Source organism: Aulonocara sp. 'chitande type north' Nkhata Bay, linkage group LG7 (genome assembly GCF_057382095.1).
Source record: "Aulonocara sp. 'chitande type north' Nkhata Bay isolate Kocher_YH1m ecotype deep benthic linkage group LG7, A_spYH_male_GT1.1, whole genome shotgun sequence".
Classification (NCBI taxonomy): Eukaryota; Metazoa; Chordata; class Actinopteri; order Cichliformes; family Cichlidae; genus Aulonocara; species Aulonocara sp. 'chitande type north' Nkhata Bay.
In genome coordinates, this window is record NC_141350.1 from 58,814,186 (window position 1) to 58,827,280 (window position 13,095).

General features: G+C 37.2%; 1 protein-coding gene across 2 annotated transcripts; it reads right to left on the reverse strand.

Annotated features, from left to right (window-relative positions):
- Positions 1 to 6,298: 6,298 nt before the first annotated feature.
- On the reverse strand, positions 6,299 to 8,795 carry LOC147326411 (peptidyl-prolyl cis-trans isomerase-like). Of its 2 annotated transcripts, XM_086301657.1 has the most exons (5): positions 8,612 to 8,784; positions 7,803 to 7,833; positions 7,089 to 7,177; positions 6,820 to 6,992; positions 6,299 to 6,725 (listed from the first exon to the last, which is right to left on the reverse strand). In XM_086301657.1, the coding sequence occupies exons 1-5, from the start codon at positions 8,678 to 8,680 to the stop codon at positions 6,590 to 6,592; spliced, it is 498 nt and encodes a 165-aa protein (XP_086157783.1). In that variant the 5' UTR covers positions 8,681 to 8,784; the 3' UTR covers positions 6,299 to 6,589. The 2 variants fall into 2 exon arrangements, with proteins under 2 accessions (XP_086157783.1, XP_086157782.1); XM_086301656.1 differs by having other exon boundaries at positions 6,820 to 7,177; positions 8,612 to 8,795.
- Positions 8,796 to 13,095: the final 4,300 nt, after the last annotated feature.

Genomic DNA, 13,095 nt, shown 5'->3' on the forward strand with positions numbered 1-13,095 from the left:
CAGTAATCATGCTGCGTGCATAAGTCGGGTAAAGTCTGCTGTTTTGTCTTGATGTTAAAAGTGAGGCTTGTAAAAAAAAACCTTTAGAAGAGCCAATTCTGTGCTTTTAACCAGCATTTCAAATACTTTCCAGTGTGTTACTAATGATTACCTCAAGAATGATGTTTGAAACACATATTTTGTGGCTTGTAGAATTTGTGCTGTGTAACATCACCATGTTGAGGTACAAGGGGGAATGAATTGAGCATTGTTACTCTCAGCAAATGGAGATAAAAATAACCCCCCAAAATGAGGATCTGTACAGTCTGTGGATATTAAAGAGGGTGTACTATGCTCATTATATATATATGCATATGTAGACGCATTAGTGTTAAAATATTGGATTTTCATATTAAACATGTTTAAAGTGTTTAAAGTAAATACACTGATGACAGTGTATTTACAAGTAATTTTTATTTACAAGTAAAACCTCTGGCTTCACATTGTACAGTTTCACACAGCTTTTTTCTACTCTTAGCTCTTTATTATCTCAGTGAGTACAGATATCTCCAATAAGGTCATCTCAGGCACACAGCTCTAGTCTCCCAACCCATATGGTGTTCAAACCTGTTTGCAAGGAGCAGCAAATCTAAAGAAAGTTGGCTGTTCTTCAGACAGAGGATAAACTTAGTGCCTGCACCTACACCCAGCATAAAAGAAATAGTATAATCTATTATGATTGAAGAATAAAAATGAGAATCTGGAAATGAGCAGACTGTGCTATTACTATTGCTCTCAGCAGCTTGGTTGCTGGCAAATATGAAGTGTTGTCAGAATCTCCAAGTAAGAAATACATTCCTTCCCACGCACTGCTGACTCTGTTGTGCTTGTTCCAGGTCCATTGTGTAACTGACGCCACCAACATTAACAGGACGCTTACATTAGAGACTTGTATTTTGCGTTTTGTTTGGGTTTCCAGGTTTGGGTTTGCGGGGAATTGCCAAAATTAGAGACGGGACAGCCTGTGAAACAGGAAATGACTGCAGTGTAATCCATTTATTTCAACACAGTAACTGTATTCTTATTATCACTTTTTTAAACAGTAACTGTAATGGAATACAGTTACTCATATTTTGTATTTTAAATACATAACGCCGGTACATGTATTCCATTACTCTGCAACACTGCTCTTGGCAAGAAAGGGTGTATTTCACAAAATACATACCTGTATTTTGAACCATAGTATTGGAACGCAAAAAAGAACAACAAGCAATCTGAACTCAACTGTCATGACTTTTCAGTGACAATTTGTGTGCATTTTATAGGGAATTAATTGCATCTTAACTGGGTGCTTAGGGCTCAATAGATAATCAAATGGCCACATCAGACTATAACTTTCTGTTATAGAAAGCATATAAAGATGGATGGAATACCCATTATCACTTCCTGCCTTTTTAGTCCATGTCTTTGAGTGTAACTAGCATGACATTACCATAGTATTGTAGCCACAACTTGTGCCTGACCCAAATGGTAGCTCACTTGATAACAGTAGTTTATTGTTGTATATCTAAAATGCTGTGTCAGCCATAAGAGAAACTATTAAAAAATGTTAAAAAGTCCTCCAATGTTTTTATGTACAATATCTAAACAGATGCTAAAACATGTCTACATTACTTATTTGTTCAAAGGAGCTACCTGTCACTTTCAGTCATCAGATACCTTTTTTTAGAATCAAGCAACTAAACAGTGACAAAATATCACAGTGATGCGTAAAAGTCAATTTGACTACATATTTGCTACAATTGATAAAATATGTTTTAGTCAGGCTCATATCCTCTATGCTAACAAGAATAGGGAGCTGTGATGTTGTCCATCTTAATGTCTATGCCTTGCAGTATTAAAAATTACTTCTACTGGCAAAAACCCACTTTATGTGTGTTTTTTGCAAGGACTGTGGTGCTTTTTCAGTTCCGTCATTCCAATTCCATCGCAGGTACAATTTTTAGTGACCATTAACTTAAGGGCAATATACATAAAAAGTGATAAGTGAAAGAAATGCAAACGGAAGATGTAACATTGCATTCGAAGGGGGATAATGAAATGAACGTCCTGTTTAGAAATATCAAAATAATTTACATTTAGAATAAATAAATGCTAAAATAATTGCTCTTTGTGACATTTTTCATTCAGATTGGCCCATCCTTTAAGGAGGAGATAGGGTGCATATATACATACATATAGTGGAGGAAGTCATTGTTTGAGCCCCTGCTAAATGTGTAAGTTTACTAACTTAAAAAACAAATGAACTGTAGTAGTAGTAATTTCATTTTAATGGACAGAGAAAAATATCAACCAAAATCCAAAAAACATGAAAATTATGGTTTGAGTGAAATAAGTATTTGATCCTCAGGCAAAACATGACTTAGTACTTGGTAAAGAAGCCCTTATTGGTAGATGTAGTTGTGAGATGTTTTTTGTAGTTGTCACCAGGTTTGTGCATTGTAGCAAGTGTGACCCACGCTTGGCAGTGTAATTACAGAGTCTTCATTTACAATGTGCATTGTAATCTTGTGCTTGCGTGAGCAGCTTTCCAGCTTCTGGTCACTTGGCAGTGCTTCTTGCCCTCGATCTTCTTGCTACTGCTCTCCTCAGCTACTGCAGAAAAAGTGGATGCATGATTATGATGATAGGTCCTTGCTGTGTCTGCCAGCCTCCCCTGACTCTACACCCTTACCCCGCTGCACCATCCCTCCTCTACGGCAGAGCCAAAGACAACACCCCGCCACACAAACATCTCAGGAGTGATTATGGCCCAGAAATTTTCTAAATCCTTTAGGTTTTTGGAAACTTGAAGCTTTAGCTGCCTTCACTGATTTTCTATAGGACTGACATCTGAAAACTGGCTAGGCCACTTCCTGACCTTAATATGCTTCTTTTTTTAGCCACTTCTTTGTTGTCTTGGCTATATGTTTGGGGTATTTGTCATGCTGGAAGACCCATCCACGATCCTTCAGTGTTCTGGCTTGGGAAAGGATGTTCTTGTTCAACATTTTACAGTACATGGCCTGCCAATTGGTTCCTTAATGCAGTGAAGTCATGCTGTAACCTTAGCAAAAAAAAAAACAGCCTTAAAGCATAATGTTTCCAGCTGCGTGCTTGACTGTGGGGATGGTATTCTTTGGGTCAACATCTTTCTTCCCTGAAACGCTCAATTTTAGTTCTATATGACCACTGGACTTGGACTGATTCTTATATAGCACTTTTCTACTTTCCTAGAGCACTCAAAGTGCATAATACAACAAGCCACATTCACACAAGCACTGTCTTCTATGCTTTAAGTGCTTTCTATCTAAGCATTCACACACATTAATATGAGCTTGGGGTTAGGGTTAGGATACTTAGCATGCAGACTGGGGCAGCAAGGGATGAAACCACCAGCCTTCCAATTAGTAGCTGACCTGCTCTACCTCCTGAGCTACAGCCACCCCACTTTCACCTGACTGTTCCCAGAATCATTTAGAAGTGTGCAAACTGCACATGTGCTTTCTTGACCAGGGGGGTCGTGTGGGCTCAGCATATATTTTAATCCATTACAGTTTAGAGTGTTATCAATGGTGTTCTTGGCGACTGTGGTCCCAACTGCCTTCAGATCGTAGTCTTGGGTCATGATCATCCTTACCTATTAAGGCAAGATCTTACATGGAGACCGAGAATGACTGATAGTCGTTTTATATTTTTATTCCATCACACCAGCAGCTTTCTCACAAAGCTTTTCCTGAAGGCTTTGAGATCAGAAATTGTAATGTTTGATAGACTGAATATAGTCTTTGTGCTACATGGGCACATAACCAATCTGTGGAGGCCAGAATTCTGGCTGTAGGTTATAGGGGATCATTTACCTATTCCACTAAATGATATGCTATTCAATTTATAACTTTTAAGTAATGGAGTTGTCTGGATTTTTGATTGATATTCTGTTTCTCCATTAAAATGCAACTACAATAAAAATTAGAGACTGTTCATTTCTTTGTAAGTGAGCAAACCAAATTCAACAGAGGATCAGATCATTATTACCCTGAATATACTGTATGAACATTATTGTAAGAATATGGGATTCTGATTGATATGATTGATATGATGATGTTGCTTTAATGCGTCAATTAGTATTTGGAAAAAAAGGAGCATGGTTTGCAAAATTTGGCAAAGCATCCTTAGTTTTACTGAGTTAAAGCACAGGAGAGGCATATATATATATCTATATATAGATATATATATATAGATATTTATAGATATATAGATATATATAGATATATATATGATAATTTCTAGATGGGACCTGTATTACCATTGTATTACCTATGCTGTATTGCATTTGCATGTTTTGTATCCGTGAATTTTTTGTGCTGTGATTGATGTTGTTCTCAATTCCTGTTTCTATCTCTATTGTTTTGTTATAGAGCCCTTTCTATAGAAAAACTTGAATTGTTTTAAATTTATTTTTGTATCACTTTCTGTGCGGTTCATTAAAGGAGACACTAGCAAATGAGATGTTAATGCCTTAATCTGTGTACTTCAAGTTGGTTTTTAATCTTGTGTGTCTGTTTTTATTGTAAATAACACTGAACATTGCTAATTTTGTTTTGATAAATTCTCTACTAAATGTAATAAAAATATTCTAACTGAGATATTTTACTGTTTTCATTTTTTACGAACTGTGTTGTGTCAGATCAAATATTTTATATTTTTAATTTTAATGTTCATGGAAGGAAAGAGGACATTCAACTTGAAGAACACACAGACTCGCTTCAGAGACATAAAAACAGCTGATGATAATACCATAAGGTGATAATATACATCTTGTGTCAAACCTGTGATTTATGATCCCCATATCCCCCTGAAAATCAGAATCAAAGTCAGACTTACTCTCCACAGAAACGTGAGACTGTCGTACTGGAGCAAAGATCCCAGAGAAAAGCCAGTGTGGGTAAAATGACTCATGCGGGCCGCAAGTAGAGGTGACATGGGCCGTGAGATTGAGACCAAGGCATTAGAGCCTCTTAATGCGTGTTTTGTTTGGGTTTTCCACCAGCATGCAGTTACCAAAAATAGAGAGGGGACAGCTTAACATATGAAACAGGAAAAGACCGCCGTGTAATCCCTTTATTTCAACAAAGTAACTGTATTCTGAATACCATCTTTTTAAACAGTAACTGTAACAGAATACAGTTACTCATATTTTGTATTTTAAATACGTAACGCTGGTACATGTATTCCGTTACTCCCGAACACTGAGTACAAGCATCATTTAACTTTTCCTTGCTTTTCAGCATAAATGCAGGAACTTGCAGGTTTTATTAAAACTGTCATAATTGCCAAAAACAGGGTTGACCCATGTTTAAATGAGGATTGCTTCATATATCAACAGTTCTGAAAATCCCTTTTTAAAAAAAGGAACCTAGAACATGCTCTCTCTGTCTCTAAACCTTTTCATCACGTGCCCCCCCTGTAATGGCTCAGCACTGCCTGGTCTTGCAGTGTGTCCACCTGTTGTTGACACACCACCGCCTGCTCCGAATACATAATTTGCCAATGTCAGAGTTTCTGCAGAGATGGTAAAAATCAGTGGGCGACATGTTGTGCCACTGTCACCACAGCTGGGCAGCACAGAAACAGCGGCTCAGGGCAGAAGATTGCAGATATATCGGCGGATATATCAGCCCATCGATAACTCAGTTGGGTTCTACCATATTGGAGTTGTTATTGTTTTGGTTAATTGGTATTCGAAATTGGTTGTAGGTGTGAATATGAGTTTGCACTGTTGTCTGTCACTATGCATTATCCCTGCAACTGACTGACAAGCTCCATCTCTGCTATGACCATCAATTGGATAAGCAAAACAAAATGGATGGATGTCAACCATCACCCCCAATCACGACAGATGGAGGCCCCTTCCTGTACCTGGTTCTGTTATGACAGGAGTGGGCAACTCCAGGCCTTGAGGGCCAGTGTCCTGCAGGTTTTAGATGTGTCCTTGAGCCAACACAGCTGACTCAAATGGCTAAATTACCTCCTCAACAAGCCTCTGGAGAACTCCAGAGGCTTGGTAACGAACTAATCATGTGATTCAGGTGTGTTGACCCAGGGTGATATCTAAAACCTGCAAGTGTGTGTGTGTGTGTGTGTGTGTGTGATTTACATTGCTGTGCTTGAGAGCCACCATCTACCGGAACCAAATTCCTTGTATGTGTCTGCACATATACTTGGCACATAAACACGATTCTGATTATGTATAAATAAAAGAGGGCATACACAAAAAACATGCTTTCAATTAGTTTATTTATAACACCACCACCATTTTATCTAGATTTTGTTAACAAATGTGATCATGAAAAGGATAATGTTATAGGTAAAAAGAAATAAAACAAAATAAATTATTTAAACAAACAAACAAAAAGTAACACGACAAATGACAACACAGCAGAGAAACATTTTAGAAGGAGAAAGTTGGTCAACTTGGTGTTTTTCCCCATTCTGACTGTTGATATGCTGAACCATAAAAACTGACTGGCGTGGATAATAAAGGCTATATCTGATAAGGGAATGAGTTACACTATTTTAGTTCGCCACAGTCAGCAATGACAATCTTGGCTTTAGTTGTGCCACTCTTTGTGCCTTGCTTCTCCATTGCCTTGACAACATCGATACCCTCCACAATGTTGCCAAACACCACATGCTTCCCATTCAGCCTGGAGAGCAGAGGAAAGTATTAGTATGCGAGAAAGACACCTGAAATAAGCTGAATAGAACCTGAATGCAGCAGCATTACTAAGTAGAGCTTACCAGTCAGTTGAGGCTGTGCAGATGAAGAACTGGGAACCATTTGTGTTGGGCCCTGCATTGGCCATGGACAGTGTCCCCATGCCTGTGTGCTTCAACTGAAAGTTCTCATCAGGAAATTTCTCTCCATAGATGGACTTGCCCCCTGTTCCATTGTGGTTGGTAAAGTCTCCACCCTGAAGAGAAAAAATGAAGCACATGTGGTAAACATACATAAATACATACATACAGGTGAAAGTGAGGACACTACATATTCCAAGCCTCGACTGTACCTGGCACATGAATTTAGGGATCACACGGTGAAATGTGGAGCCTTTGTAGCCAAAACCTCTCTCTCCAGTGCACAAAGCACGGAAGTTTTCTGTAAAATTAGCATATTGTTGCTTACTTAAAAATATATAAAGCAACTAAAGTCAATAAAAATAATAAGCAAACTATTTTTCTGCTTTTGGTAAAAAAACAAACAAACAACAACAACAAACAAACAAACAAACCCTGAATACTCAATTTCCTGGAGGAACCTACCTGAGGGATTAATAAAGTTCTATCATCTTTACAGTAAATTTGAAACTTCATGGATAACAATGATAATTATATTTTAACATTTTTAGAAATACCATTTTGATTAAGTAAGTTATGGTGAATTATTCATTTCAGAAACAATAAATAATGTCATAATAATATAACTTTTAGGCAGCTGTGGCATAAACCTTAGTGGCTGGTGATCTAGTAAATTTGTAAAGCATTACACAGATCCTTCTCTTTCTAGTATTAAGCTATAGGTGTTAGTATCTCCACGTGTCAGTTGATTCATGTATTATTTTCACAATCTCTATCACCCATAGCCCTGACAGATATTTAGAATAAATCCCGCTGTGGTTGAATGGGAACGAAAACTTTTCAGCAGTGAAACATAAATTGATTGTTGGGTGTGAGGAAGCTGAGGACGCACAGTGACACGGAAAATGTTTTTCTACCTCACCTACCTGCAGTCTTTGGGACCACATCAGCCCGGAGCTACAGAACACAGAGATTTCAATTAGTGGAAAGGAAACAGGGGATTCTGTTTTAAGGTTGAGAATTTATTGATGTCATAAATTGATGATTGATTATTGATTGATTGATGTAGCTTGCCATCACCAGTGTGTGAATGTGTGTGTGAATGGGTGGATGACTGGATATGTAAAGCGCTTTGGGGTCCTTAGGGACTAGTAAGGCGCTATATAAATACAGGCCATTTACCATAAAAACACGCAAGTTTGAGACCTGCTAAAGGATACTTGCTTTTATTTATTTGCTTAAATTTTAATATATTTTTAAGCAGCATATTTATCGACACTCAACCCTATACTAGAGACAGCAACCCCACCCTTCCCCAAGCACTACTCGTAGGAATTGACGATTCTGCGAATGCAACATCTGGAACATACAAATATAAGTAGTTCATGTAAAAAAACCGTTAACCTGGAACACTGGAGTACCCGGAGAGAACCCACGGAGACACTGGAAGAAGCCATAGGCCGCACACAGAAAGGCTAGATTGGAAACCACAGTGCTAACCACAGTAGCACTAGGTTGCCCTCGGTTTATATTGTCACCTGACGATAACACTGACACCTACATGCAATTGCTTTAGCTAAAGTTAAAAAATAAATAAATAAATAAATAAAGCAGCGAGGTTTTAAATCTCATCAGACTATTGGGAATGAAATTGAGACTACTCCTTAAAAGATGACGAAGGCTGTAGCTCTGGAACGCAGAGTGACAAAATAAATGATAATAGGAAATCTCTTACCTCCATTACAATTCTGCCGGCGTTAGCGCCATCAATTGTTATGTCAAAGAAAACTCTGGGGTTTCCCATGTTCACAAATGTGCTCGCGATTCGTTCGTGATAGAGAATAACGTACTGAACCTGACAGCGACACTCGGGTCTATTTTTGGATGGGTCTTGCGGCAGCGATGTAAATGGCCTACAGCCAATCACAGCCGTTCCCTTTCAAAGACTCCGATGCTGACCAATTGGATTTAAGATAATCGAGGTTACGTGTGACATTTCCACGGCAACCCTCAAGGGCTGGGCAGGAAGCAAAACAGTTAGGTGCCTGACCTAAATTATTCCCTTTTGATAGACTTGTAGTCAAGACCACCTAAACCAAGACCAAGACAATACCAAGACCAGAGGGTATCGAGACCAAGACAAGACCGAGACAAAAAAAGTCTTTAAACTGCAGCCAGATGCTGCTTCGTTTACGGGTGTCAGGCAAATTTATGTGTTTTTGCGATGCACTCGCACAGCCCTCTTCCCCGCTGTCTACTGTCTCACTCACTTACAGAGAGGACAGACGCACGCTCCACTTGACTGTCGCGTCTCTCACCCTCTCTGTTTTTCACATAATGATATTATCCTATATGCTCGCATGTGATTGGCCACAATATGGAGGGATTGAAGCATAGCTGAGCCACTGTGTGAGAGCTGAGCAGCGAAAGGAAATTAAGTGAAGCTCTTAGAGAACTTACGTTGTGTGTCATGGATACTGTTGACTCCAAATCTCCCCCGACCACTATGTCGATCTGAGACAGCAACACCGAGAAAGCGAGACCAAGACAAGACCAAAGTCCATCGAGACCATTACATCAGTTACATTTGGGGTCAGATGATGATTCATCTGAGCCCAAAACAGCTTTCCACTTTGCCTTGGTCCATTTTTGAATGAGCTTTGGTGCACATACAATGGTGACACTACTGGATCATTTTAACATATGGCTTCTTTTTTGCATATGCTTCAGCCAACATTTGTGGATGGCACGATGAACTGTCTGAACAGAAAATTTAGGAATTTTTATACATAGTCCCCCATTTTCAGGTTCAGCATTAATTGTACAGTTGACTAACAAGCAGTTTCATGGTCAGGAGAGGTCTATGACAAATTAAGTAGATCAAAGATTTGAAGCTGATTCCAAATGTTGGATTTCCATTTGGTAGCTGCTCAATGGAACTCTCAATATGAGGTCCACAGAAATGTCAAGGTGGCCATCATTACACTGAAAAAACAGATAAATCAAAGATTAACTTGGGACAGCATGCTAGTAAGGGGAAAGTATGGAGAAAGAGAGAAATGGTGGAGGCAATGTTATGGCATAGGCATGGTTGCCAGTAGAACCAGACCACTACTGTTTATTGATGATGTGCCTGCTAATAGAAGTAGGATTAATTCTAAAGGCTATGCTCTGAGCCCAAAAATGCTGTAACATACAAACTATTTCAAAAAATTATTTATGCTATTAGTTTTATCCATTTATAACACAGAGTTTAAATATCCAGCTAAAAGCAGACTAATAGTTAACTATTAGTGAAAACAAAATTAATAAAGATGACTAACCCAAACAGCAGTTGGCATTCTGATGGAAAAAGCTTTACATACTATAAATACATTCAAAAAGCTAAAACTAAAATAAATGTTAAAGTTAAATAGAAAAACGCCATTGGTCAAATAGCAATGTTTAATTCTGATTCAGTTTCAGGAAGGGGACAAAGCAACTGTGAATACAATGATAATTATAATTAAAAAATAAATAGAAAATAATGGCAATTACAATGTGTTACAAAATAGGAAGAACATTTTTAAAAATCTTTTTTGTTTTTTGTTTAGTTTTTTTGTAGTAAATTTGTTTGTTCATACTTTTCAAATATAATTTTGCGTAGCTCAACGTGGAAAAGAATTTCTGTTGCTTTGTCAACACAATGTTGGACCACAACGAGTAAACAGTTCATACAAAAAAATGTCAACTTTAAAAAAACCACATTAAGAATAATTTCAACTTTATCTTGATGACTGCTGACTGTCCATTTTTTTGTCACACATGCATCTTTTATGTATGACCTTGATTTTTACAATTGGTTTAACACTTTTAAACATACAGTATACAGTGCCAACAATGATCCTTTATCCAACTAATAACATTAAAATGATCATGTTTAACAATTTGTCTGATACACACACACGTTCTCTAATGAAAACAGTTGATTATACAATACGTAAACCCGTGCCATGATGGGTTATAAATGTAAAACAATATAAAAACATACTAACTTTCAAATGGCAGAAAAATGCCATGACACACAGCTCATATAAAGTATTTTTGAAAGCCCTCAAAAGAGGGTAAACCAACAGAGGGAAAATGAGGCTTTGTACATTTCACAGTGCTGAAGGATGTCAGAGAGACAATGAATGTCAGTGCTCTCCCAGCTTTATGTTGTGGAAAAGGCCTACTGGCAATGCCTTCATACTTTGGGCTTTTTCTCATTTACTCTATGACGACATGTGTCTTTTAGCTCTACACCTTAACCACTCTCATTTTACATTGTAATCATGTGTGTATTTAAGAAAATGTTTGTCAGTTTTCTTTATCTTGCATTATCATCAATTCCCAGAAGATGACCACAACTAAGAAATGCATCATGCTACCAATTAGTGGGTCTCAAGCAAGAAATACTTGTATGAATAAATATAGTTACTTATAGTATTTAATTTAAATAAAATTGCACAAAATCATCAATCTTTACCTGAATAAATGTAAACAAACTAAATTATGTAAGATTAATATTTAGTTATTTAATTAATAATATTATCAATTACCAAAAATGTCCAATGTAATCATCTTCAGTTTCCCAAGGTTGGCTCAAACTCATCAAACCACTGCTGCTTGAAAATAACTATAAATACTTTTAAATGACCCCAAGTTTACTGGGTTTGGATCATACCACATTCCTTTGCAATCTTGTAAATTTGAATTTTCTCATAAATTGACCACAGCGTTATAAGGTTAGATCAACCTCACCTCACCATTGACACCACTCATGGCTTCCCCCATTATAATCTCAGAAGATCTGGCTGTTCTTATAAATAGATCACACAATGCTTGTTTGGATTAACATCAACTTCCAACAGATATCACTTACAAATTTATGATTTATAATATGAGAATGTCAGAGCTATTCTTGTGTGTGTGTGTGTGTGTGTGTGTATATATATATATATATATATATATATATATATATAGATATATATATATATATATATATATCAGCTCTTTCAATGATGGTCCCATGTAATATTTTCATACAAATAAAAGGGAAACTGCTCCAGCACCTCTTTACACCCTATATGTGATTTGACCTCAGTAACTTATTTCTGAGTTTAGTTTACAAAATACTGTTTTGTAAATCTTATTCACACTATGCTTCAAAATGAAAGTTTATATGACTTGTGATCGACATGTCATTAGCCAATACACAACTAGTTTCGCAGTCAGACCCGCCCCTCCTTGTCACATTCAAATGTTTGTTAACCAAAAGCTGAAAACAGTAAATTCAAACCTTCAAACGGGGCTCCAACTTGTATACCGTCTATCGAAAACACACTTATCCCAAGCCCCAGTTTGATTTAACTGGTCATTCTTGGGCAATGTGTTTATGTAAATAACCAGTGCTAAATGTTTTCTATTGCTTTCCATTGTATTACTAACAAAAATCTTAGAAAAACAATTGCTTTCAACTTTTTCAACTCAGAAAGTGAGCTCATAGTTGGATTTGACTTTCCCCTCAAAAATTAAATGCAACAATGAACCTGCACAGCCATGATACAACCCTGGCCGTTGGTCACATATTCTGTAGCATAAAATTGTCTTTCTTTTGGCTAATATTACCAGACAATGCAGATGCAGACAAATTTCTCGTCACTGGCAATATGCTATCTGAAGCCATATCAGTATTTGAGTCGTGAAGTTTATGTTGGAGTCTGTTGGTAATTAGTGGGATATTATTGGCTAGAGCCAAACAAGTTTATAAATAATCATTATACCATTTAGGAGCAGTGTATCCTATGGGGGAGTGACCCTGTTTAGCTTGAACCTTTACTTTTAGAACTGTGTAAACTTAACACACACAAAGAAAGCTACAGAATGAGAAAAATCCCAAAAGCATAATAGGGGTGCTTTAAACTAAAGGTGCTATGTAATGGAAGGAAATTCAAATTAATTGTATATATAAATAAATATATATGTTTTTTAAGCTGAGTTGGCATTAAAAATAAGCCAATAATAACCTTACAGAAAACCCTAATTTTAAGGCAAGAATACAAAAATATTCTTGCATGAAACTTTTTGTTTCCATTATCATACTTAACATGTGGACAAGTTACAATACAACGATCTGCAGACAATTTGCAGCACTCACGATGTGCAGAAGTGTATGTTAATGTATGAAAATCCCCAGTC

Bases quoted from the DNA above. Each gene is read 5' to 3' on its own strand.
- LOC147326411 (XM_086301656.1), bottom strand. From the start codon at position 8,680: ATGGGAAACCCCAGAGTTTTCTTTGACATAACAATTGATGGCGCTAAC. The intron at 7,834-8,611 runs GTAAGAGATTTC...TGTGTTCTGTAG, and splicing joins CCGGCAGAATTGTAATGGAG to CTCCGGGCTGATGTGGTCCC. The intron at 6,726-6,819 runs GTAAGCTCTACT...TCTGCTCTCCAG, and splicing joins TGCACAGCCTCAACTGACTG to GCTGAATGGGAAGCATGTGG.